At 42.9% G+C, this 25,944-nt stretch overlaps 2 protein-coding genes across 2 annotated transcripts in view; one reads left to right on the top strand and one right to left on the bottom strand.

The window, feature by feature from the left end:
• The window catches only part of mchr1b (melanin-concentrating hormone receptor 1b), a 3,974-nt gene extending 2,763 nt beyond the window's left edge, over positions 1-1,211 (bottom strand). Inside the window, exons 1-2 of the mRNA XM_028412210.1 lie at positions 1,204-1,211; positions 1,112-1,139 (exon numbers count right to left, since the gene is read on the bottom strand). Of these exons, the coding sequence (XP_028268011.1) occupies positions 1,112-1,139; positions 1,204-1,211 (36 nt within the window). The remainder of the gene's footprint in view (positions 1-1,111; positions 1,140-1,203) is intronic.
• On the top strand, positions 96-25,944 carry grb2b (growth factor receptor-bound protein 2b). Its single transcript, XM_028412802.1, has 6 exons — positions 96-320; positions 2,492-2,758; positions 19,088-19,185; positions 23,217-23,339; positions 23,795-23,966; positions 24,736-25,944. Exons 2-6 carry the CDS (start codon positions 2,681-2,683, stop codon positions 24,919-24,921), a joined length of 657 nt encoding a protein of 218 aa, XP_028268603.1. The 5' UTR covers positions 96-320; positions 2,492-2,680; the 3' UTR covers positions 24,922-25,944.

Genomic DNA, 25,944 nt, shown 5'->3' with positions numbered 1-25,944 from the left:
GTGTGTGTCAGATTGGGGGTGGTGGGGGGGGCACAGACTGACAGGGAGGAGCTCCAGTCACAACAGCAGCAGAAAAGCTCGCAGCTCTGTGGAAGGAAGCGGAAATACACGCAGACCTTATGCTAGCAGCTAGTTTGTAGGCTCCTCGGACGGGGTGTAAGCGACACCACACACACTCACACACATACATATATATATATATATATATATATATAAATATATACACACACACACACACATCGCTGGCTGTCTCTGTAGAGGAAGCAGGGGTTGGATACTTCCAGAGTTTTCTTGTTTTGTTACGCTGGAATCATCGAGTGGTGAGTTTTTTCCCCCCTGATGCTTTCTCTTTATGTAAAAGTTGTTTCCATTTCGCGACGCAGGCTAGCCAAGTTCAGCAGCGCTAGCTAGGCTAAGCTAGGCTAAGCTAGCTAGCAACAACAGCTTGCGCTATGAGGAAAAAAAAAAGGTGTTTTCTTCCTTTTCATATTTAACCAACGTGAAGCTTCCAAGTAGGCCTCAGGCCGTTAATAAACAGCCCGTGTTTATTCCGGACTCCCGTTTCTCAGAAATGTCGTCGTTAATTCCCCTTTAGTTACAAATTAAAAGGCTTTAAGTTTGATCATCGCACTGCATCGCGGGTATTGTTATCCGACCGTTAGCCGGTATGCTAGCTCTAGCGTAAAGGGAACAGTGGGCGCAGTCTGTTTGCTGGAACGGAATCGATCCACCCCCGAAGTCGAGTGAAAACGACAAATAAACCATGTTTGTGGGGTCGAAATGATCTTTATTTAGACACTATGTTGACAAAAAAAACACAACAAGAAGGTTGTAGATTGTGGAGAAGAGTCCCAGTCAGGCTCCATGTTTAGCCTTCAGCTCCTCTTATCCACACTTTTGTCTTCAGATTTATCATCTGTCACTGATTTGTTGTTTGTTTTCGAGTTATAATCCTGTAAATAACAGTTTGAATGACACGCTAGGACCTGCTGTGCTGTCAACGTCAGACTGAGATCGACGTTCTAGAAAAAGTGTCCTGCGGTTTTTAGCTAACTTTGAAGCTAAAAATCCGATTTTTGAAGAAAATAAACGAAACAATCTGACTGTTTACATCAGTATTTAGCTCATTTGTTGCCTGCCTGTTAGATTTAATGGCCTTACTAGACGCTCAGTTGTATTATTGTGAGCTCATCAGAACTGTACCGTAGCATATTAGCAAACAACCTAATTGGATAAACGCAGCTTGATCTATTTAAACCAGCAGCTGTGGGTTTAACCAGTGTATCACTGTCAGCTCGGCTTGTTGACTTATCCTGGGTCAGGCCAGGTGGTTGGCTGTCAAGAAGGAATCTGCTGATCGTCATTGATTGTAGTGAACTTTCTCTCAGTATCCTCCTGATCTGTAACGAGGAGTGTTGGCCTGAGAAGCAGCAAAGAAGAACATGAGGAGTTAAGATTTTCCCATTTTAAACGTTAACGTTTAAAGTCTTCATCGTCCTCTTCCTGTCTTCCAATTCTTCATTCACCCCCACTAACATCTGGCTTCTGTCTGCTGTAGGAACGGGTACAACTGTCATTCTGTCCCAGGTCCAATGACTGCTGCAATGTAAACATGAGGTGCTAATTTTAGCCTCATTTCTCATGAAAGTCTGTTCTACACACGTCTGTCATCTGATGTATACTGAAATAAATAAAGGTAGACACTGGCCACTGCTTTGTTCACTGAATAAAATGACTGGTTTCTAGACATGTGATGCGTTCATGATGTCTGGTAACCACACATCAGGACGGCGATCTCATCTGGGACACCGAAATCTGCACGTACTTGCTAACTGTAGTGACAAAAATGTAGTGAGACCGTTGGTTTTCTGCTCCCAGGTTCATACAAACGGTCTAAACGATGGTGGAACCACTGTGGCATTATCCAGATTGCTGCTGGTAAACAGCTAAGGTGTAGAGTGAGTTAAGCTGGTCTGTTGATAAGAGATATGTAATATGCAGAAGCACAACTTTACAGCTGAATATACTCCAAACTGGTTTGTTGTATGTGGTATAAAGTTGGCACAAATTAGTGTTCTTCGTTTTGTACCAGGATGCAAACATTTCATGGAGGTTGACTCGCTTTTTGTGGCCATTTGAGGAACTGCAGTGTTTTTTTTGTTTGTTTTTTTTTAACGGCAGACATTGTTGCCTGAGAGGAAGTCGGTTCTTCTCATCGGTTTTAAAGCAGCAGCCACACAGCGAGTTCTGTGAAGCTAGAACTAGAGTTAAAGTGGCAAACCAGAATCAGTTCTTGTTGTGTAATGTTAGAGGCAGCTAAATGGCAGCAGTTTGGCGGCATGTTACTCTGCTAATCAAGCATTAATTGCAGACTCCGAGGCTTTTCTGACACTGGTATTGATAGAACTCTGTGTTCACTAATCATCAAAGTCATGTGGTGATTATTAGGAAAAATAATGAGTCTGACAGAGTGTTGGTTTCTTATCGGCAGGTACCTTCCTGTGACCTTTATGTGAGGTCTAAGCCCTAAAGGAACGGGTCATCGACGGGAGGAGAGACTCGGAGGAAAGCCTTTTTTTCGCCACAGAAGCCTGGATAAGTGTTTTTATTATTTTTTGTCCCAGTCAGTCTCAGAGACACGACTTGCAGACGAGCAATTTTCCAGCACTCTACAAGCACCATGGAGGCCGTTGCCAAATACGATTTCAAAGCCACCGCTGACGACGAGCTTAGTTTCAAGCGTGGAGAAATCCTCAAGGTAGGTGACGACCGTTTGATCCGTGGATGCTAAGACCTGTCTGAATTACTCAGAGTGATGTAACACTGGGATGTATTTTCTAGCTCTGTGTTACAACTCCTGCATGCAGTCAACGGTGTCGGATTGTAAAGTAATTTTTTGTCTCACACTAAGCTGTAGCTGCATCTGTCAACCTACAGAGGGAAAAGCAGAGCCTGAAATCCAAAAACACACTGCTGTGTCATGAGATGTTATTCACAGTGATAAGAAAAGGCAAAGTGATTAACAGAGTCAGAGGCTGTAGGAGCTCTGTAAGCAGAGCTGTGCTCAGGTACGAGCAGCCTGAAAACGCTTTGTCTCTCTGACCTTGATGGTGACGGCAATTTATTCTACGCAGTGATTCTCTTTGGATTCAAACACAGTCTTTATAATCCTCCCTGGGGTCGTGTTGTGTACATATATGGAGGGCAGAGTGCAGAGGTGACATATTAACAAAGAAAAGTCACATAGTTAAATGCATCGGCTACGCCGACTCCTTTTATTTAATTGAGTTGTCATTTTGTGACCCTCTGAACTCCCGTAGCCACAGTTTGCTTATCTTTTCCCACTACGATACAGAAGTCCTGCACCTCTGTGTTCGACTTTAAACTGAAACCAGTACGTGCAGTGTGTTGTTTCTCCATCATTTGTGTCACAGAACTTGCCTCTATAACTTTTCCACTCTATTCTGCACATTGGCAAAATACTTGCTGAGTATTTGTCACATGACTCTTGGTAACATGCCAGTCAAAGTCCTAGTCCTAGTTGTAAATTGTATATTTCATTGTATTTTGTGACGCAACCAAACATCATACAAAACAGATAAGCCTGGTTGTGTGGTGGTTTACAGAGGACCAGTCGCCTCTCTCTTTGTGTTTTCACTGTAACCTGTCGACCTGTTTTGATCATGTCGTACAGGTTGATGGAAAACGCACACACACTTGGGTTCTTCTTCTTCTTATTATTATTTTTAACACAGTCAGCTGATGTGGATGACTGTTCTATCAGGGGATGACTACCGTTTTCCCCGAAAAAGAGATTTTTTAAGCAGAGAGTCTTGAAAAGACCTCTTATCTCAGCAGGGGTGGGTGGGGGGCCTAGAGGGAGAGAGAGTCAGCTTAGGGAACACTGAGCTAAATATGAGTTCCATTAAATTTGCATATGAGAGGAGAGAGTGCTGTACTTTTCCTCTGGTTTCTACAAGCAGCTGTCTGGAGCGTTTGGGCAGATGGCAGAGTTCCATCCAAGAAGTAAAAACTGGGAAATGCCAAGAGATTATTTTTTGTTCCCTTTAATTGACATCATTAAAGATGAGACACGGAACTTTGTTCTGTGATTGAAACAGTTCAGAATAGATAATGGTTTATATTTAAATTGTGCTTTTCAGTTCCTTATTCGGTATACCAGACTACTCTCAATTCTTGATTTGTCTTCCCTGTGAAATGCTTTAAGACTTGTCCCTCACAGCTTCTGTGTGGTCAACCATGAGACCAGATGAATCATTTAAAGTACCGGTAACGACCAAAATAATACAATCAACAACAAAAAAATATGTCCACTGTTAAAAGTCAGAGAAGAGATCTTGGTCTGTCCTGGCCCCACGTCTTTGACCCTTTTGTCAAAGAGCTGTTGCGTAACATACAGTACTGTAAGTGCAGACGCATAAAGGCTACGAAAATAAACCGCAGTGCAGTTTGTGTCTGGACAGAGGATGGATGTGAAGTGGGGAAGGGACGCTAGCATGGATGTTGCCTGTAGCTGTGAACACATTTCATCGGAATCGTTTGTCGGCTCCTTCGCCCAGAGGAACCGTTAACTCTTAGAGATGAATCAAGATGATTTCTGTCGGAGGTGAATACACTCTAGTGCAGGGATGTGAATGGGAGCATCAATAGTTAGGAGACACTGTGCACGCTACATCATCACAGGGTTTTTTCGGGTCCATATTCTGGTGCCATTTGCATCAGCAGAAGTTAGTCAGTGTGGACCATCAGTTGACCAAGTGTTAGCTGTGAGCGCTTACTCCCATTTTTCTGCGGATTGTTCTGCCCCAGCTGGTGATTCTAGAGGAAAGAGCACTCAATAACCCAACGTCGATGTGCCCTCACTATCTCTCTTTGCTCTTTGCTCGTAGCCTTTCAGACCAGTTGGGCGGTTTGGTTACATAACAGCAGTTAAAACATCAATAATACTCAACTTCCACCTCAATCCACAACATTACCATTACAAAAAAAAAAGGGGAGGAAGAGCTTAACATGTCAGTACAGCTACATTAGACGAGCATGGAGTGTACCACAGGTGCTTCCATCACCAGTGCTATCCGTCTGCTCATACTAATACTAAGCAGCTCTGCTCTCAGGACAAAGGCTCCCTCTCATGGGAAAGTGGCCCCTGTGTGGAGGCTTCACTGGCTTCTCTTCAGTGTCACAGTCATTTTAGATTTTCACAGTATTACAACCTGTTAGCACACACTGCAGCGAGGTGGACGGTGTTAATGTTTACAACGTGTTAATGATTGTATTGTGTATTAGCTGCATACAGACGCTCTGTACTTCTGTGTATGTTGTGTGTGTCTTATCAGCTCTGAGCTCTTCTACCTTATCAAACAGCTGTACAACACACCAGTAGCTGCCTTGTACAAGCGTTAATGCACACATGCACCCAACCCACCCACCCGGTCCTCGTATGCTCTGACTCTCAGAGGGGCCGTTTCTTACGTAACATAGACCGCATCTGAGATTTTTAGGAAAAGCATACAAATATTTCAGCCTCTCTCTGCCAGCGTGGTTCGGTGCTGTGGACATCCAGCTGGCCATGGCTCTGCAGTTATGATTACAGTTAAAGTCTAAATATTAGGCCGGTCGAGCTCCAACCCAAGACCTTGTTTTAGCTTTAGGCCTTTTATGTAACCATCTCTTTGGAAAAAGGTTGTTTTAAGGACATGAAATCCTGAACTAACCTTTTAAATCTATTGGTATGACGTGTGATTTATTCAAGAAGATTCTGTATGAATGAAAATCATGCTTGTGACTGAGCCACCTCGTCATATCAGTGTTTTTCTTCAACTCTTACTTACCTTTGCTAAATAGTGAGACATGTATGAAATATTTAAAAAAAAGACCAACAACATTGGAGGAAACATGACTGAGTTGTGCTTGTTATCAACCCTCAAACCCACAAACAACTGTGTAACCACCGATGTGAGCTCCACATGCTATACATACATGTTTTATGCAAAATATGATGTTTTGCATTTTACAGACGGTACAAACCCGTTGTTTTCACACCAGTTGTTCGACGCAAATTTCACAGGAAATAATAATCATCGCTGCCAAGAATAGAATTAGTTGGTGCCAGTGGTTTGTTTCTGAGATATGTAAAATAAAGAGGATGACGTGATGAAATATCACAAATATATAATATGGTATTTGGTTGTATTTTTCCCGATGGAGCCGTGCATCATTGGGTTAAAGGTCAAAATCAGTGGACCAGTGTCATTTTCATCCATTAATCTCCACTAAACATCAATAGTTTTAAAGGTAAATATAACGGTAATATTTTAATTCAGACGTCTAACTTAGAAGAAGCAACCACAGCTTGAGACCATCTTGTTTTCACAACCGTTCACAACGTCTTCACTCGATCTTCTTCTGCTGCTTTTATTCACGATGTCAACACACAGTCGCAGACATTTATCACACGAAAGGAAGCCCAGCTCCTCCGATGCCTCAAAGATATTCAGTAATCAGATTTCCACAAGCGTCGGACAGCCAGCCAGCGAGCCAGCGAGCCAGCGCTGTGTCACTGTGACTCACAGCTGGTTGACTCTACCACTCTTAACCAGGCTCTCCTCTAATTTGCAGCCTTGAGTCATACACCAACATTTAGTCGTCTCATTTGCTTGTTATCCAGTCCTTCTTCACATGACAGCCGCTGAGCAGAACTTGGCTTCAATTTTTGAAAAATGCCTCTTTTTTTTTTTTTTTTTTTTTAAATAGGAGCCATTAATATTACAGTTAAAATTAAACATGTCTGCTTTAACAGTACGTGTTGCCTTGGCTCCTTATCAGTGAATAGCACGCAGAGCTGTTGCAACAACCTTCCTGTTTTATCTTCACAGACAGTTTCAGGTTGTTTAACTGAAAACTTTGCTCTTAATCTAAAAGACTGATTTGTTGTTTGGTCTTGAATTTGTGCTGCAGTCATAAGAACAGTTGACAGCGATGAAGCGTAGGTTTATATGTAAAATATGTTACAGTACGTGTGTGTGTGTGTGTAGGCCTCTGTTGGATTTACATAAAGCAGACACGCCTAGTTTCACAGTGTGATTTCCCATCATGCACCGATGAGAAAAGGGGAAGGAGATCTTTTTATAAATTCAACTGTATACTTTGTATATTGTGTAATGTCACCACTTAATATAGCACTTAACAGCAGAGTCAGAGTTGAATTCAAATCGTCATTTTTTTTGTCTGTTTCTACAGTCATCAGCCTTATTTCGCTCATTATCTGTGTCAGAAAGCAGATTTAGAGGCGAAGCAGCAGGCATGCATAGGCCACAGTCAAGTCTGGTCATTGCCCTGAGCACTGCACACTTGTTCTCATTTCCTCCTTAAATAAATAAAGATTAACAGCCCTTCAAGCTAGCAGAAGTAGCTCACATTAGCAGATCTTTGAGCCCTGCCCATACAGCACGATCCGCCTTCCTTCCCACCGTGCTGCTGCTACAAACTGCTGCCTACAGATTGAAAGTTATATAAACTATGTTCTAGTCAAAGTACTCTGTCAATATTATATTGCAGCCATTAATTGAATAGCATTCCATTAAATGCTAATTTAAAGTCGACCCAGGAATTAAATGAGAGGTGCCATTAGATCGGCAACAGAGACTGGACCTGGGATTATAAAGGCACTCGGTGGCCATTAAAAGTTAAAAATGTCAGTGAAAGTCCCATTAAATAAGATCTTACTTACAAACAAGACCTTTGGTTTTGGCATCTTGATGAACCTTTGAAACTCTGAAGAGCCTTTACCAGAATGCTAAGCTAAGACAGTCCATGTTGGTTTGGGAGATAGGGTATAAAACTGAAAATGTCACTGTTAGCATAAAAAAATAAGCTGATTTCTGCTGTCTTTATGACCAAAATATCACATAAACGGCACTTTATACCAAACAACAACAAACCAGAAATGTTTTTGAATATTTATTACTAAAACCTCTTAAAGGTAGAGACTTTGAAAACTCAGTGAGAGTCAGCCAGATTTGTACAGTAAACACACGCCCCTTTCTCTTGGCACTCACCCCGAAGCCACGCCTCCAATCACATGGACGCGCATCACCTGAAGACGAGCTGCGGTCTGTGACTTCGGCCATCATGCACGTACCTCTCTGGTGCGCGCAGAGCAGGAAGAGAGTGACAACCAGCCAATACTCTGCGCAGGGTCCACCCGGAGGATTGGCTGATGTTTTTAGTGTTTTATAGCTTCCACAGATGATTCATATTCTTCGTTTTAAAGCGAAACTACCAAACTAATTGGTTGCTATCGGATTGTAAAGAGAAGTTACACTAATTTAACAAAACGTGCATCAGAATGAAATCTCCTACCCGACCTTTAAAGGTGTGTTATAGGGTATTAAAGCTCAAACACTTAAGATACAAACATGCAAGAGGAAGAGCAGGAGTCACCATGGAGATGCACAACAAAAGTAAAAAACAGGATTTAGACCTGATGCAACTGAACCAGTGTTACAGTAGAATGTGGATAAATCAGAAACAGTCTTACATTCCTGTTACTATAGGTATATATGTGTTACACATGTCCTCTTTAGCTAGCTTTAACTCAAACACCAAGCTAAAATAACCCTACAATAATGTTTTTAGTGGACTACAGGAGTGTTTTTAAGCATTTCAGACTGTGGTTGAGTGTTGTGTTGTCAACATTTGACTCGTCTGTGTCTCAGTAGGACATCTTTTGGGACATTTACTTTAATCTAGCGCTTTGTAGAATAATGTTCTGACCCAGGCACCTGGGAGACAGGAAGTGCTTTAAACTGTTCTACCCTACCTCTAATTGCCCTGAAGCCTAATTTAGTGGTACACAGTAGTAAAAAATGTCCAGTCCACATCAGATCGGAGGACGTGGCTGGCTAAGTGAAGACTCAATAACATCATCTAGTTCAGCTCCTCCTCAGCTATACTGGCGCAGCAGTTGCTGTTGAATCCTTCCCAACATTACTCTGTCCTGCATGTGCTCCTTTGCTACATGCTACAGCTTTGCTGTTTCCACTTCCTGTTTGACGTGTCCTCCAACCCCCCAGCAACACAGCAACATCCTGTGTCTCCACAACCAACTCCAGCAGTCTGCACCTATGACACTGTAGCCCTGAGTTCACAGAGAAGCAGAAGGTGCCTTGACCTCTGTGACCACACTACTTCCAGTAGAGTTGCAGTAAAGTTACCAAGAACTGGCCTCTTTAAAAAAAAAAAAACAAAACAGACATCTTGCTGTTCCTTTTTTTTATGGGTTTCGTTATTCAGGAAGATGGAGGTTTGGAGCAAGAATCATATGAATAATACTGCTGCACTTTTCCCCTTTCCAAACAGATTACCGTCAGCTCAGCAGTGGTTTTCTGTGGATGTCTTGGCTGTGTTTGTGACACAGTGAAGTTAACTGAGGAACTGTTAGGTCAACAAACCTTTGCTATGTTGCTCATTGTGCAGTTTTAGACTCAAAGTTTATACTCAAATTACTGCCTTGAAGGAGCTCACAGGAATCTACCAAAATGTGTGTGTTGCTAACATTTTCTCCCTCTCTCTTGTTGCTATGTAGAATAGCCCCACCATATAAAGCCTACAGTGGATGTAGGCATTATCAGACAGTCTGTTAATTGTGTCTAATTGAAGAGATTAATGTCTGAACACAGTGGAACCTTGTTTGCTTGGAATTGAATTAGCCAGAACATATAATTTTTCATCACAGTCTGTGTCCCCCAGGCGGCTGGTACACACTGGAAGCTCCCTTGACCTAATTTTCACAGTTCGTCTCTGCAAAAATCTACATATTAACACTTTCACTGCATTTTTCACAACATTTTCATTTTATTTTTTTTGGGTGCAAGAAACCAACCACAGAACCACTCATTAAAGGCGCTATGATTAGTTTCTTCTTCCCTATCATTGAAAGAGTTTATATTTTGTCTCCCACACACCTGAGCCACTGTACCATGCTTCTGTGGTAGGACATGTGGAAACTCCACTCCTTAGAGATGGAGGCAAAGTGTGTTTGCGTGAACCTTTTCACACCTCGCTCTCTCTCGCTCTCGCTCTTCTTTGTGTGTCTGCGTATTTGAGGCACCTGCTCAAAGTCAACAAATGGCAGCAGATGCTATTAGATGGATGCATTCAGCGTTATCAGCGCTCAACCGGGCAAGTGTTGCCTGTAGATTGTGAGTAGTAGCGGTGCGTGTGGCATTCAGTCAGCTGGTGAATCAACAGTAGGACCGTGCCGTGCAGCTGATTTTTCTTGTATGTATCTGTCGTCGCTCATCGAGTCACGGCTTGATTCTTGAATCAATCAGTAGTTAAGTGGTGACAGGAGCTTCGGGGAGTTCTGGAGGTTCTATTAGTGTGTCCAATGTGTGTGTATGACCTTAAATGACATTTAAATGTGCAGCTTATTAACATTTTTTTTACTTGGGGAAAGCCTTTAACAGTCAGATACATCCTGTTGACTCATGCAGGTGAAGGACACACCTCTGCTTTGGTTCACGGTTTAACAGTAAAGTGAGGAAGTTGTGTGCTTTTTCAACTTGTCTGGAAGCTCCATGCTTTGTTTTAGGATCTTCTTTTATAATAATTTGAAGATGACTAGTGTACAGTTCAGTAATCCAGCACTGCCTCGATGTGTGGGTCATTAAATCAGCCTTCTAAAGCAGGAATTAGGACGACTCTGGTCTCCTGATTATCACCCTCGCACATAAACTCCCCCACTGACGTCCTTATCTCCACGGTATCTCTGTGTCTTTCACCACATAGTAAAAAAAAAAAAAAACACTTTCACACACTGTCAGTTTTGTGACATTTTTCTTGTCGTCTTAAAACAGAAAGTGAATATTTCAGGTTGTGTGATTAGATGTTCGTTCTGCTGCGTGGGAACGAACATCACCATGAAAAATGTTGTTTAGCTAGCCAGCTACCACAGATTGGGGGAAACGCTGCACTCTGAAGATTCAAACATAGCTCGCCTGCTCTGAAAAAGAAGTGCCCTCATTTTATGCTATTTGCCCTTGAGGAGTTTTCCTAAGCTGATCACAAGGAGTGTGATTCTTCAAAGTGGTCTTGTGTCTTCTTGATTTTCTCCACCTCCCCCTTCGTCGTGTCCTTCTCTCTTGATCTCTCTCTCTCTCCTGTCATTGTTTATGCCTTGTTTTTGCGCTCTCCTCTTTTTTCCTGCTGCCTTTTTTCTCCTCGCTGCTCATCCCCTCCGAGTGTTGAGTCAGAGAGCTGTAATTAGGTCTCCTTCTCATCTCGGCTTCGCTCCCTGCTGAAGTGCCATAAAGACACTTGACAGCTGTATTTAAACCAAAAAGTTGGAATTCTGTTTTTTCCTTTTCCCTCAGCTTTAGTTAGTTGTTTAATTTTTTGTTTGTTAATGTTGGCTGTAACAAGGAAGGTATTGTAAAAGCGAGTAAGCTGTAAGCTTTGAATGGGAATGATCGTTGGTTGTTTTTAAAAAATCACCTTAGCGTCACAGCGTCAGACGGCGGCGTGTCCGATCTTGATGTTTTATAAGTGCACCAGTTGTTCCTAAGTAGACACAATCTCCTAAGCTGTCACATCTGTCAGATTTCGTGGCATTTTTTTTTTATTTCCAAGCCCGAGTCATTAGAGGGCATTGCCAAAATACATTGCACTGAGACTTCAAGCTGTAAAAAAAAAAAAACAGCATCACAATGTGAGAGAGGATCCTGTACTCAGAGGAGAGGTGGAGTGGGAGGAGGCCCAGATCGATCCCTTCCATGTCGGTTAATCTCGTGCATTAGGTCTTCATCATCATGAGATGGTCTTTTTGTGATCTTACAGTATGTGTGAGCCTCCGACAGTGCTGCTGCTGCTGTAACTTTATTATCTCAGGCTGGCGAAGAGCACAGTGAAGCAGGCTGTTTTTTGGCTGCGTGTCCAGCATTCAGTTCATCCCCTGGGTTTTAGGTGCAGTGTGTGTGTGTGTGTGTGTGTGTTTTCAAGCTTCAGTCTTTTCTCCATACTCCCCATGCGTTAATGGCCTCAAGCATTATTTTAATTACAATAGCATTACAAGCCTCTGTTTACTAGAATCCAATGTAATCTCCTCCTCTGTGCGTCTGGGTGGTATTCATCGCCCTCCCTGCTGGGAGCAAAAGAGGTCAGACTCATTTTGATGCCCCCCCCCCCCCTCATGCCCCATTGGACCCCCTCAAATCTCTTTCTAACACCCACTAACATCTGGCTTTTGTTTTTAGTGTGAAAGGGCACAATCAGCATTTATACGCAGTTGTTCCAAATGCCTCTGCGAGTTTTTATTGGCGCCCGCTCTGATTGGCAGAGATGGAAACGTGAAAAGCTGGCACATATTTGTTATTATTATGTTATAAATGCTCAGAACAGTGTGTAATAACAAGAAAAAGTAAAAAACGGATTTGAATTTTCATCAAATTTCTCTTTATAAACAACTATAAATGTTCAGCAACAAGACAACAACTAAACTCAAACTATTTTACACTAACTCTCCTACGCTCCACAAAACTCCCGCCCCCTGGCACACACGCAATGTGCTCATTACCGTAATGAATGTAATAGCGATTGAATAAAGCCGTTTCTCAGCTTTCAGAATCCGTTGAGATTTTTTACGGTAGTTTGAACATCGCAATTTCTGTCGCCGGCGACGGCTCCGTGTCAGGATGGATGAACACCTGATCACACAGGTTCTTTTATAACTATTTTATAACTATAACTAAACTGTAATGTGATTGTGCTGTTTGAATGAAAACCTGTAGCTATTGTTTGTAAATAAAGTGTTGGCGGGTTATTTATCCAGCGTGAAGGCGGCTTTAAGACGTTCATGTGATGCTATGAACTGCTACGAGCATCACCTCTACAAAGACTCTTTTTTCCTTTGGAGGCCTTTTTTATGATGGTGTACAGTAAAGTCTTAATTCCACTGACATTCTTGTCCAGAAATAGGTTCAGTCTGGCCATTAACTGACTATTTATAACCATTAAAATACTTACTAATCTTCTTTAGTCCGATTCAGGGCCTCAACTGAGGGCACTTTTTATGTCAGGGGTGGCTTTATGACTCAAAGAGCCACTTTCAATATCTGTCCCCGGGAATTACGATTGATGGTGACACGTTAAACCAATTCGCTGAGGATAAAAGAAGAAGAATGGAGAAAATAACAGGCCCGTTTCCATCCCAGCTCTGCTTCACTGACTTGTCTTAACAGTGGCTGACTTTGACTTTGCATAATATTAAAATGAATTCCTGATGTAACGGATCAGTTTTCTGCAATGATTCAATGACCAAGCAGAGTTTTGAAGTGGGTCAAGGTTGCCGTCCGACGTGTAGATGGACAGCAGGACCGGGCTTCATGGGTCCATCCACGGGCAGATCCATTAGGTTTTGGCCTGTGCGGTTCTGATGAAGCTTTGGCTTGTCTGTCTCTCTATCTGGCTGACCTGCTGCACGCTCAGATTAACTCACACTCCAGGCTAATCCCTGCATCTGATTTATTGCAATCCGCAATCCTCTGTGGTTCATTCGACATGTGGTTCGTTCAGCATCTTGTTTTTACTCACACTGCCACCATCACTTTCTGCCTCCATCTTGGGTTGGTGCAACATTCTGACTGTGGATATTTCTTACATCTCCATACTCCATACTAGGCCTCTTCTGTTTAGCAGCCAGAAAGGGGAAAGCAACTTATAATTACTAATCTTTTTTTTTTGTGCTTATACGTCTTGTGATGGTTGCAAAAGAGAAGAAATCTTAAATATGGGTTTCCTCCATCAGATGAATAAATCTGCTTTGTAAACATGACACAGCTGGGGTGATTAATGAGGACGTTGACACTCGATGAGCCTGTTTATCGCTCGGATTTACTCGCAGCGTTGTACAATTTCATGGTTTTATAGAGACATGCTTGATTAATTGTTGTGTACTAGGGTGTAATGTGGCAGTTATTCCAGTTTAGTGTCACACGGGGGTTTGTGGGTGGATGTGCTACATAATTCTACAGAGTGTGATTGAGAGAAAGAGATAAGGGGGTGGGGGGTGAGTGGAGGAGTGAGACTAGAGTGGCAGCTGTGGAGGAGATAATCCCTCGCCTGGACCTTAGTCTCTCAAATAGAAACTCCTACAACTATTGTGGTTCAATCAGATTAAAAAGACAAAAAAAAAAAACACAAGTCTTCAGAGAGGAGAGACGGGAATGCACACGGTCCACAGAAATGCAGCAGCACAAAGCTACAATGCTGCTGCTGGAACACAGAGACAGAGCTCAGTCAGACAAAATGCTGCGGTTGTCTCCTGTCTTTGGTTTAAAAAGAAAACTGCCGAGCAAGCAAATATTTTATTTCTGCTTTTCCACACGGACCGCCGTTCCCTCAGTTCTGAAAGCTATCAGGAGCCATTTTCCCTGCACTGCGCAGCACTTCTATAAGATTCCTTGATACGTCTTTGCAGCCGCTGAAGATAATATAACAGACGGTTGTTTGTATATCATTTCACAGATTAAATTAGGCCCACCAATGAATTACAAGGATTTCAGGAAGCCTGCAGACCAGACAAATACTAAATGATTGTTACATAAACGAGGAAATGTTGAAAGTAAGTCTATCGGGGCTTCCTAGTTGTGTTGAGCAATGCTGGATTTTCCTTTCGATCTGGCTAAAAACCTCAGCGGGAGAGCTCAGAGATGGCTGTGGGCAGGTGCAGAGAGCCTGCACATGTCTCTAATTAAGTTCGCAGGTTACATCAGAAATAGCAGCACTCGTGGACACTCCTTGTTTTGAATCTCGCATAAGCATCTTAGCAATTTACACTGTATAAGCTTAACATTACAGTAAATTGCTCTGCTCTATTCTTAGCTTTGGTCACATAGTGGATGATTATTTAAGGTTATTCCAGGTTACAAGGCCTCACGCATGTTGAACTGTCGGGCAGAGTGTCAGCCAGGCGTCTCTTTAACTCTGTGTTGGACATCTTTGTTGTATTCTTTGCAGGCTCTGTGTAAACTGATGCATGATGGTTGCTAAAGTTTTCCTTCTTCAGGGAGTTCAGGGTCAGTTTGAAAGCTCATCTCAGTGGAGTGGATGCTTTCCAACCAGTAGGCCTGAGCCCGGGTCGTGAGGATGAATCATCGTCTTTCTTACTGGTCTGCAACTCTTCCTCCTACAGCACTGCACATTCTGCACTCCTACATGATTTGTTGCTTTGTGTGTGTGTTTGTTTTGTGAGGAAATGTTGTTGTTGCATTTCTTTGTCAAGCTAACGTTACACACCGCCACCTCTCCGTTGGGAGCACAGCCTCGGGGCAGACGGGGCTGCATGCTGAGCCTGACTTCAGTCGGATCGGTTTTCACTCCGGCGGCGTACAGTAGTTGTTGAATCAAATCAGTCACTCGCACACCGTCACATGTTGCTCATGACTGTTCTGAGAGTCTCAAAACGAGCTTTCCTACGAGTCAGCAGTTAGTGTGACAACAACACATTCAGACTGTGTGTGTGGTGGGTTAAAGGAAAACAGAAGTCCTCTGGAAGTCGGGAGTATTTTGAGGATTATATCAGTGTTAAAATATGGCTGCTAGCTGCCTTTTGTGTAGTTGTTAGGGGCAAGGTTGTGTTAATGTTATATTGAAAAGATCATTTGTTTATTATTAACTTTACACATTTAATTCAGAATAGAATCAGCTTTCTGTGAAAAGGTCATTTGACTGTGCTGAAAATGCTTAAACTGTTGCTTACAGTAGCATTTTTTTCCTGCATATTCTGCTGATTTATCTTTGGTTACTCGATGGGTTATCATTCAGTTTGGTCCAAATATTTGTAAATCTGATCGAGCAAACTTTCTGGCAGCAGCAGCCGCAGCAGTGAAAGGGAATGTTTTTATCTGCATTGTTTTCCAGTGGTTTAGTTTTAAAACACGTCCACTCCTCCTCACATCCCTCCAGGCTCGAGGTTTCTCAACATTAAGTTGCACTTGGACATTATGCAGGCGCTGTATTAAAAGGACAAAATCTGCATATATCTCTAGTCATAATAAGCTGTGAGTGTTAGCATGCTAACATACCATAGCACAGCTAGTTACCAAGTGGCTTGCATGTGTGCACACTCGTCCTTTCTTGTTATCCTTCATAAGCAGTAGCCTCTGGGCTGGCTGGCGGAGTGTGTGCGGAGGACTGTGTGTGATGGCAGTCAGCGCTGCATCAGTCTGTCTTTTGTAGGTGCTTATTCTTTGGTTTGGTGTGTCAACACATAGCCCACAGGCTGAGGCCACTTTTGTTTGAGTCTTGGCTCAGACAGCGCCACATTGACTGGGAGTAAACACGCTCGCCATGTCTGACACTGTGTTACAGTTTTCTCCAGTGTGTGTAAACGCAGTGTCACACACACACACACACACACACACACACACACACGGAGACCCATTTAAATTACCCACTGCAGCCTGCCTTTGTTTTTTGGTCCAAGGCCACACCCTGATCCAGTAATGCCGGTCTTGTGTAGGGGTTAGCAGCTGGGGGAAGATGAGGGACAGCTGGCATTCTGCAAGCTCACTGGAGCAGATAGACCAGGTCACTTGCACTGCACGGCCACCAATAAGACAGCTGTCTTAGGATGGGCCAGGGGTAAATGATGAATTTAAGGGGAGAGGAAGAAGAGGGTGAAGAAGGGAGCAGTTTCATTTATAGAACAGGAGCACAGTTCGAGTTGTCTGCTGTGGCAGTATGTGTGGTTCTGATCAAAGAAAAGGCTTTAAACAGTCTGAGTCGTGTTATGTGGTGAATGAATGGCTGAGATTAATACATGTGCTGCTCTAAGAATCCACCAGGTGCATCACATCTTCCTCTTCTTTTTATCCTCTTAACATTTATACCTGGCCGGCTGTATCATCTGCTGCTCATTGGCTAACACTCTTACTCAGGTTTCCTTTGAAATTTGTAGGGCTGTAATCTCGATTTATTGGTCGATGCGTTCTGGTTCGACCAAAATTCTGATTGGACGATTCTTTGTAGCATTAATTTTATCAGGAGGACTGTACCAAGTGCTAATGGGGGTGTATTCAGAGCACCCGTTTCACAGGTAACAGTCGATCTTTGAACACCCCCCTTGTTTTCACTACTTTGGTTTAGCCCGACCCACTAGAGACTGAAGAGTACCGGCCCGGTAAATATTTGCTGAATATTTATTAAGTTATAAGTTATACACGTACAGAGCGACACGACGGTGTCTGTAAATATTATAACATGACAAAAACAACTGTCTAAATATTCCTCAGCAGGTTTTCTCCTGATATCACTAGATGAGCGTATATTTTTCGGAAATCCAGGGCTGTGATATTGCGCAGATGCACGTGAAAGCAAAATTTAAGGGTTTCAGTCAGTGTTAATTTTGTTGACGAATCATTTTCGTCATAGTTTTCGTTAACAACCATTTTTTGCTGATAAAAATGAGACGATAACTAAATAAAAACTAACGCACGGTGCCAAAAACGAAGACGAAATGTATCGACACTTTCGTCAACGAATAAAAACGAGACGAAATTATTGATGGAGACGAGATCCGATCAGAGCAAATTTTGTTTGTGGAAGGGAGGGACGAATCAGGAGACGGTGGCAGAGAGCCAATCAGAAGTGATCTCTCTGCGTAAGGACGTTACCCCGCGATGCTGGAAGAAGGCGTCCTCATGCACGGCAACACAACACAGGAGAAGAACAGACACACGGACACGTTTGATGTCAAGACAAACAAGACGGTTTGCAAACCGTGTGGAGCGACTATCAGCGGTAAAAACACAATAAACATGAAGCGACATTTGTAGACGAGTCGTCTTAACTTCCGCTCAAAGATACACGTGACAAAATCTATAAATGAAAACAGCGCTGATGGTTTTACAGCATGCGACCTGTTTCTGAGTTGTCACTGAAGTGTTTTGCTGTAGTTATGGAGGATTCATGAAGAAGGTCATGACTGAACCGTGTGTTCAGGGAGAGCAGCTCACTGTTCACTGGTTCTTAGGTCATAGCAATTAAATAAAGAGGTGTTTGTTTCAAATTACACAAGTTAAAGCTGTTCCTGTTTTATTGCACTTCAAACCTTAATTATTTCATTCATATTTCATCAAAAATATATATCAAAGAATTTTAGTCGACTAAATCCACGGCAGATTTAGTCGACTAAAATTCTTTGATATTTAGTCGACTAAAACTAGACTAAAACTTAAAAAATGTTGATGACTAATATGTGACTAAAATAAAATGACATTTCAGTCACAAGACTAAAATAAAAACTAAATTAGAAATTGCTGCCAAAATTAACACTGGTTTCAGTCGCCCAAGACTTTCCTTGGTTGATCACAGCCCTAGAAATTTGTTCACGAGTTGAGTAACGGTTTTTATCATTTGTAATGAATTATTGAGAAGGATATTGAACTTATTCAACCCTCAAAGTGACACCATATATGGTCACTACAGTCGTTCTTAGGATGCATTAGATGCGACCATTCCCTCCATAAAGGTTAACCAAATTTAGAGGAAAACGAGGCCACGGTGACTAAATAATGTGACCAAAGCTGCTTGGTTTATATAGAGTTAAAGTGGACATTCCTGTTAAATAATGAATGGAATGAACCTGGCTTCCCATGCTGCACATGCACACTGACTTTGACACACATGGTTGCGCCACTTGCCGTCACACCTGCACTCAAAGCTGTGTTTTGTCAGACATGAATGCCCACACAGCTGTCTGTGTCACAAACTGGTAACTTGTTCATTCCACAGTAAAAGAGCAGATCACTTCACGGTGACTTGATCCGTCACCACGGTCAGAATCTTTGTTTTTTGGAGCGGTGTAATTGTGTTTGCACGCTGCTGTCCTCTGCACTTTTTCCTAATATTTACCCTGGCAGCTTTCAGAACACAGAACACGGACCCTTCTGGGTCACAGGAAATTAAACCAGTGGCCATAAAGCTGAATTTCCATTGTTTACATTCATACTGTAAGTGCCACTAACCCTTCCCTCTTTTTTTTTTTTTGTTTCTTTCCCCACACCAGGTATTAAATGAAGAGTGTGATCAGAACTGGTACAAGGCAGAACTAAATGGAAAAGACGGCTTCATCCCTAAGAATTACATAGAGATGAAAGCCCATCCGTAAGTATATCAGTCATCCATCAACGCAAACCGTCCGTTTTCTCAGGTGGAGCAGACTTAAGCTGTCCTGCTCAGTCTTATGAGGATTGATTGGCTATGTGATACCTGTGTGTGTGTGTGTGTGTGTGTGTGTTAAACCACTTTAGGCAAAGCCAGGCAGGATCCTTGGAGGACATTACCTCTATCCCGGTGCTCAGTGCCAGATTAGCTCCCTCTTTATTAATGTGCTCGAAGCCTCTTACATGTAATTGAATATTGATCTGACTGCGTCATGATTGTGACGCTAGCAGATATACATTGTTCTGCAGGGGGGGCAGTGTTATTGCATGGTGTAGGCTTGTTATTGGTCTTTAACCCCATGATGAAGACTTCTATCCAGCTTAGGCCCCGTTCACACTGGAGAAAGTCATTCCAGCTAGAGTAGGATTGAGCCCAGACAGCCTTTAAGGCCCTGTTCACACTGGGGAAAAAAATGTGGCTTAAGCAGGATTTGGCCGCATCCAGATCAATCCAGATGTGTTTTTTTCCGAGTGTGAACACCTCCAATCCGGCTGAATCCAGTTTGATTTCAAGCCGGCTACATCCACCCTCGATTGGCTCAAATGTGGCTCAGGTGTGAACGCAAATGTGGCTAGCGAATCCCGCTAGCCACATTATTAGCCATAGTACGAGGCGCCACCTAGTGGTTTGGAGAACAGCAAACACGCTGGATGAAGCCGGATGAAGCCGGATTGAGTGCGGACACAAGTGTGTGCTAGCCAGATTTGAAAATAGGTCTGAACGCATCCAGCTTAAAGGCTGTCTGGGCTCAATCCTACTCTAGCTGGAATGACTTTCTCCAGTGTGAACGGGGCCTAAGCTGGATGCGTTCAGACCTATTTTCAAATCTGGCTAGCACACAGTTGTGTCCGCACTCAATCCGGCTTCATCCAGCGTGTTTGCTGTTCTCCAAACCACTAGGTGGCGCCTCGTAATATGGCTAATAATGTGGCTAGCCGGATTCGCTAGCCACATTTGCGTTCACACCTGAGCCACATTTGAGCCAATCCGGCTTGAAATCAAACTGGATTCAGCCGGATTGGAGGTGTTCACACTCGGGGAAAAAAACACATCTGGATTGATCTGGATGCGGCCAAATCCTGCTTAAGCCACATTTTTTTTTCCCAGTGTGAACGGGGCCTTTGTGAATAACCTCAGTGGGCTTCTACCTGCCACTGTGGTTATGTGCACTCCCTGCTAGCTTGGTACTGTGTCTTCTTCTTCTTTCATTTTGCAGCAGGTAGCAGCCATAGTCTGTAATTTGTTGGGTGTTGTGGCAGGATGTGTGTTAGTATATCAAATTGATCGTTATTTACCATTTTAAGTGTGTGCAGGGCCTGCTACTCTGTTTCGGCTCCTTGCTGTAGTCTGTTGGAGGTACATAGGTGCACACTTTTATGCAACACACAACTTCCTCGGGCTTAGCTAAGTGGTGCTATGCTAAACTACAATCAACCACAGCCTTTTTAAATGCTTTTATTGTGAAAACCTTAATGCGGGTTGCCACAGTTTCAGTGTAGCATCGCCTGTTGCTGTTGCTTTGCTGTAACTGTTAATGGAACACAGTAAAATTACCCATGACTCTGTGGTGGCTGTGCACTGTGCACTTTCACCATTGCAGCGACAATGCAGTGCAGGAGCACCAGGCACCCACACCTCCCAGCAGACACACACACACACAGCTGTGCTATAATACAGCAGAGCACAATGAAGCAGGGCTCGGCTCCAAGTCAGTCGTCTCTCTCTGCTTGGACACTGATCTTTTGACCAGCGCTGTTTTGTGGCTGATGTTTGGGTTTGTGGATTAATCTCAAACCGTGTCCACACATTCTGTGTGTTTTAGCCTTTTAATGCATGAAAATCTGACTTTAAATATGATTCAAACAACATAGTTACACTAGCGTTCAAACGTTTGGGGTCACTTGGAAATGTGTTCAATGAAGATAACATTAAAGTCATCAGACTACAGTGTAGACATTGTTCATGTGATAAATGACTGTTCTAGTTAGAAAGGCTGATTTTTAATTGAATATATACAAAGGTGTACAGAGGCCCTTTCCCAGCAGCCATCACTCCTGTGTTCTAATGCTACATTGTGTTAGCTAATCGTGCTAAAAAGGCTGATTGATGATTAGAAAACTCCTGTGAAATGATGTTAGCACAGCCGATCAGAGAAGCTGTAGACCTGGCCCCAGACTTTTGAACGGTAGTTTATAGGGCTGTGTATTGATTGGCAAGAATCTGGCAATACGATACATATCACGATACAATACGATATACGATATATCCCGATACTGTAACAAAGGCGGTATATATTGCGATTTTATACATGTATATATTTTTAAGAATATGGAAAGCTTGTTTGGAAAGCCTCATCTGAAGACTAGTGATACATCTTTCACAAGAACAAAATGTTTAATTATAATTGTTTTAATTATAAGAACATTGCACAGTGTTCCTGTATCTCACATTCAAGTTGTTTTTATGCTGAAAGAGACAGTGTGCACCACAAAAGTAAGATGTTGAAATTAATGTTTGCTCAGAAATAATTAATAAAAAATCGATTTAGTCACAACATAAATCGATACCAGTATCTCCAAATTTCACAGAATTTATTTTTTTCTTCCACCCCTAGTGGTGTATATTAATATTCACCTCCTGGCCTGGAGTCACAAATCTATCAAGACCACTGGAAAGGTGGACATTTAACTTGTGTGTCACTGTTACTGTTTCTCCACATGGAAACTGAGATGTTATTTAACAACAGCCCTTGTGTGGCTGGAGTGTTTTATTCAAAGTAGGAAACGACTCTAAAAAAAAAAAATTCCCATGATCGTGTGGAGGAGTGGCAGAAGAACATGGACTCCTCAGAGTTGTGTGTGTGTGTGTTAATGGTTGACGGTAATGGCCGCCGTTCTCCTTCCTTGGCTCCATTAATTGCTTTGTTATCAATTTTATCAAATGGGGAAGGAGCGTGTGCGCAGGCTCGCGGTCCTGCCAAGCACAGCTACAGAGCAGATAAAGAGTCGCCCATTTCATTATTGATTTTTCACCTATGTGTAAAGGAGCCAAGATGTCATCTTTTGGCTGACTGTACTTTTGAATTATTTACACAAGTGGAAAGCTTTCACCGGCTTCATCTGTCAGTCGTGCACTTGGAGGGATTCGCTTTACCCGCTCTGAATAAAAACTCCGGTTTTAGCCTCCAAACGCTGGTGCAAATATGACTAATCTACTTCCTGGTACATTGGCAGCAGACAGTATCTTAATGACTGGCGAGTGTGTTTGTTCCACACTTCCTGGTTGGTCCATCTGTTTGTGTTGATGTCACTGTCTGTCAGCATTGGTGGATCAGTGGTTGACGCTGTTGTCTGGAGGTGTGACATTTGCATGTTTTTTTTTCGCACTGTGTCCCCTTCGGTTTCCTCAGTCAGACCACAGAGCCACCAGAGTCTGTTGCACCGAACATATACTCTGCAAAAATCCCCACTTACAGAGTCTTCAACTGGACTTAAGCTGCGTTTTGTGCCTGGACGTTACTTTCCCTTCTTGTTGTTGCAGATATATTCAAAAACATGCACGTTTAATAATAACATAAATCCTATTACAGAGTCTAAGTCCTCCTGCTGCACACTGAGCACATCTGGCTCTAGGACTTTTCTCCTATAAGCCAAAATCACACCATCCATCATGGGCAGAAAAAAAAACAGAAACGACAGTCAGGCTCTGACCTTTCAAATGGGCCTTGAACGCACCATGTGTGACATACGGTTCAGTTATATGACTAAAAAAAAATCATTTTACTCCACATGTCTGTTTATTTTTTCCACTTCTTAAGCAGGATCCTGTGTAAAGTAAACACCCCAGTGTAGTTGGGCAGCCATGATCGACTCCCATGACACCAGGGCGTCAGTTTGTAGATCAGAATGTGACAGGAAGTGCTTCAGGGGGTTGATCTCACAGCGGCGTTGCCTCTCCTTCCTCCCTCCCAGGTGGTTCTTCGGGAAGATCCCCCGTGCCAAAGCAGAGGAGATGCTAAACAAACAGAGGCATGATGGGGCTTTCCTCATCAGAGAGAGCGAGAGTGCACCGGGAGACTTCTCCCTCTCTGTGAAGTAAGTGGCAGCGCTTATTCATAACATTCTGGGGAAACGTGAGTCACAGGTAAATATCACCTTCATACAAACGTTAAGTTTCCTCAGGTTCACAAGTTTCCACACTTGACCTGCTTTAGTCATCTGCACTCACTTCCTTATTCTGGTGAAGTCTCAGCCGTGCCCTCTAGTGGGCGGTCTTAGACATGACGCCACTGAGCTCATTTCCTCTTATCAGCCGAGCTCGTTCTGTCCTGTGGGAAGGACAGCAGAGTACATGTAAAGTTGTTGTCAAGATACGATCTTAATTACTGTCTGGACTCCACTTAATCAGCGAGTAGTGAATGTCAGTCTGCTGCTAGCATGTTGAATCATTTGACTAACCCTTACTAGGCCTGTTTGATAAGTGATTCACAACATTTATTCAAATGTGCCTTTAAAGCTGTGGCACCTCTTCTCACTGTGACCTTCTCCAGGTTCGGGAATGACGTCCAGCACTTCAAGGTTCTTCGCGACGGTGCCGGAAAGTACTTCCTATGGGTGGTGAAGTTCAACTCCCTCAACGAGCTGGTGGACTACCACCGCTCCACCTCAGTCTCCCGCAATCAGCAAATCTTTCTGCGAGACATGGAGCACCAGGTCCACCAGGTGAGAAATAAAAGAAGCAATGAGAAGACGAGTAGACAAGTGCAGAGTTTAATTAGAAGCAATTAGCTAAGCTGTAGCTTTTTTTTTAACCCTTTCACAACAGTCCGCCTTCTTTTTTTAATGATTCTGTCAGAAAATGTTTTTTGTATTAATTATTTTAACTGTTTTCCTTGACAGACGAAAGATAACTTTCAAAAACTGGCACATATTTGTTATTATTATGTTATAAATGCTCAGAACATTGTGTAATAACAAGAAAAAGAAAAAAACTTTTTGCTTTATAAACGACTATAAATAAATAAAAACTAAACTCAAACTATTTTACATCAACTCTTCTACGTTCCACAAAAATCCCGCCCCCTGTCACACACGCAATGTGCTCATTACCGTAATGACTGTAATAGCGATCGAAGGAGCCGTTTCTCGATTGCGAGTGCGATTTTTAGCGATCTTATAAGACCATTGCATGACACACTATGCGACGTGAATCTAATAAACTTTGGTACAATCGCCAAGTTTGATGCGTGCACATTGTACGATAACGTGTCTCACAGCGCGACGTAAAACCACCGATTTAGAGCCACGACCAAAGATATGTCCACGATTCTCCGACGATGCTTGTCCAAAGTCGCACAGTGTAAACCGGGCATTAGGAGGGTTAAAGCAGCAAGGGTTCAGTCAGGAAGTAAACGACAACAATGCAGCTGTCAATAAATGTTTATTAGAGTCACATGACCTAACGTTCTTCCTCCATCTTGTGTCCCTTCAGCATCCCACATATGTGCAAGCGCTCTTCGACTTTGACCCCCAGGAGGAAGGAGAGCTGGGATTCCGGCGCGGCGACTTCATCCAGGTCCTGGACAACTCCGACCCCAACTGGTGGAAAGGAGGCTGCCACGGCCAGACGGGCATGTTCCCCCGCAACTACGTCACACCCGTCAATCGGAATATGTAAACAGTCAGACCATGTAAACAACAACAACAACAACAACAACAGCCACCACCACCACCACCATCATCATCATCGTCGTCGTTCTTGATCTCATCAGCCCACCCCCGCATCCAAACCCCTGATACCACCACCACCACCACCACCACCACCTCTTCCCTCTCCCACCTCCACCTCCACCTCCACCTCCACCTCTCTTTGGCCATCCCACAGTAACAGGAGCAGACAGGAAGAACAACTGAAAGAGAGAGAGATAAAACAGGAGTAGTGCTGTCGTAGGTGTCGCGGCGTGGGCGGCAGCCGAGCAAAATTAACTTTTATTTGTTGCTGAGGATCTTCACCTCCTCCTCCTCCTCCTCCTCCTCCTCCCCCCCCCCCCCCCCCCCCCCTCTGAGCGAGCGGCCTCAGCGAGGATCAAACCGTCTTTGAGGGAAAATCTAAAAGCAAGAGAAACTAAAGCGTAGCGACGGTGAGGAAAACCAAACGATTCAGCCGCTCCCACAGCTGCTTCTGTCTCCTCCTAAAACTTCTTAACATTCTGCCTTTTCTTTCGTTTTCTTTTCGTTTCTTTGCCGCATGTTGTTTTAATCACCTAAATGAAATGAATCCTAACTCTGTTTTAAAAAGGAAAAAAAAAAAAAAGATGAAATTGTTAAAAAAAAAAGTACAAAAAATAAGAGAAGAGAGGAAAAAAAAAACTGATGCCATCAACAAGTTTCCATGTTTAAAGATCATTGGCACGTGACCATTGTACATCAGCCGCTGGCTGTATAAATAAATCAAGTATAGAGAGAATCCATTTTTTAAGAATATATATATTATATATTTGTATGTGTTTGTCTGTTTTACCTCTCTTTTTTCCATTTGTAAATTATGTTCAATCCTCTGTTAGTCTGGATAAGACCTTGTAGCTCTAGAATGTGCTGAATTGAACGTTTTTTTGTTTGTTTTGTTTTTCCTGAATCTATCTGAGGGCGCTCGGGTAACACAGCGTGACATTAACGGGGTCAGAGGTTCCATTTTTTTTTT

This window comes from Parambassis ranga, chromosome 8 (genome assembly GCF_900634625.1).
Source record: "Parambassis ranga chromosome 8, fParRan2.1, whole genome shotgun sequence".
In the NCBI taxonomy this organism is placed as follows: Eukaryota; Metazoa; Chordata; class Actinopteri; family Ambassidae; genus Parambassis; species Parambassis ranga.
This window is presented reverse-complemented; position numbering and strand designations above follow the sequence as displayed.

Coding starts and splice junctions, on each gene's coding strand:
- grb2b (XM_028412802.1), top strand. CDS start 2,681: ATGGAGGCCGTTGCCAAATACGATTTCAAAGCCACCGCTGACGACGAG. Junction 19,186..23,216: donor ATAGAGATGAAAGCCCATCC/GTAAGTATATCA, acceptor CCTCCCTCCCAG/GTGGTTCTTCGGGAAGATCC. Junction 23,967..24,735: donor TGGAGCACCAGGTCCACCAG/GTGAGAAATAAA, acceptor GTGTCCCTTCAG/CATCCCACATATGTGCAAGC.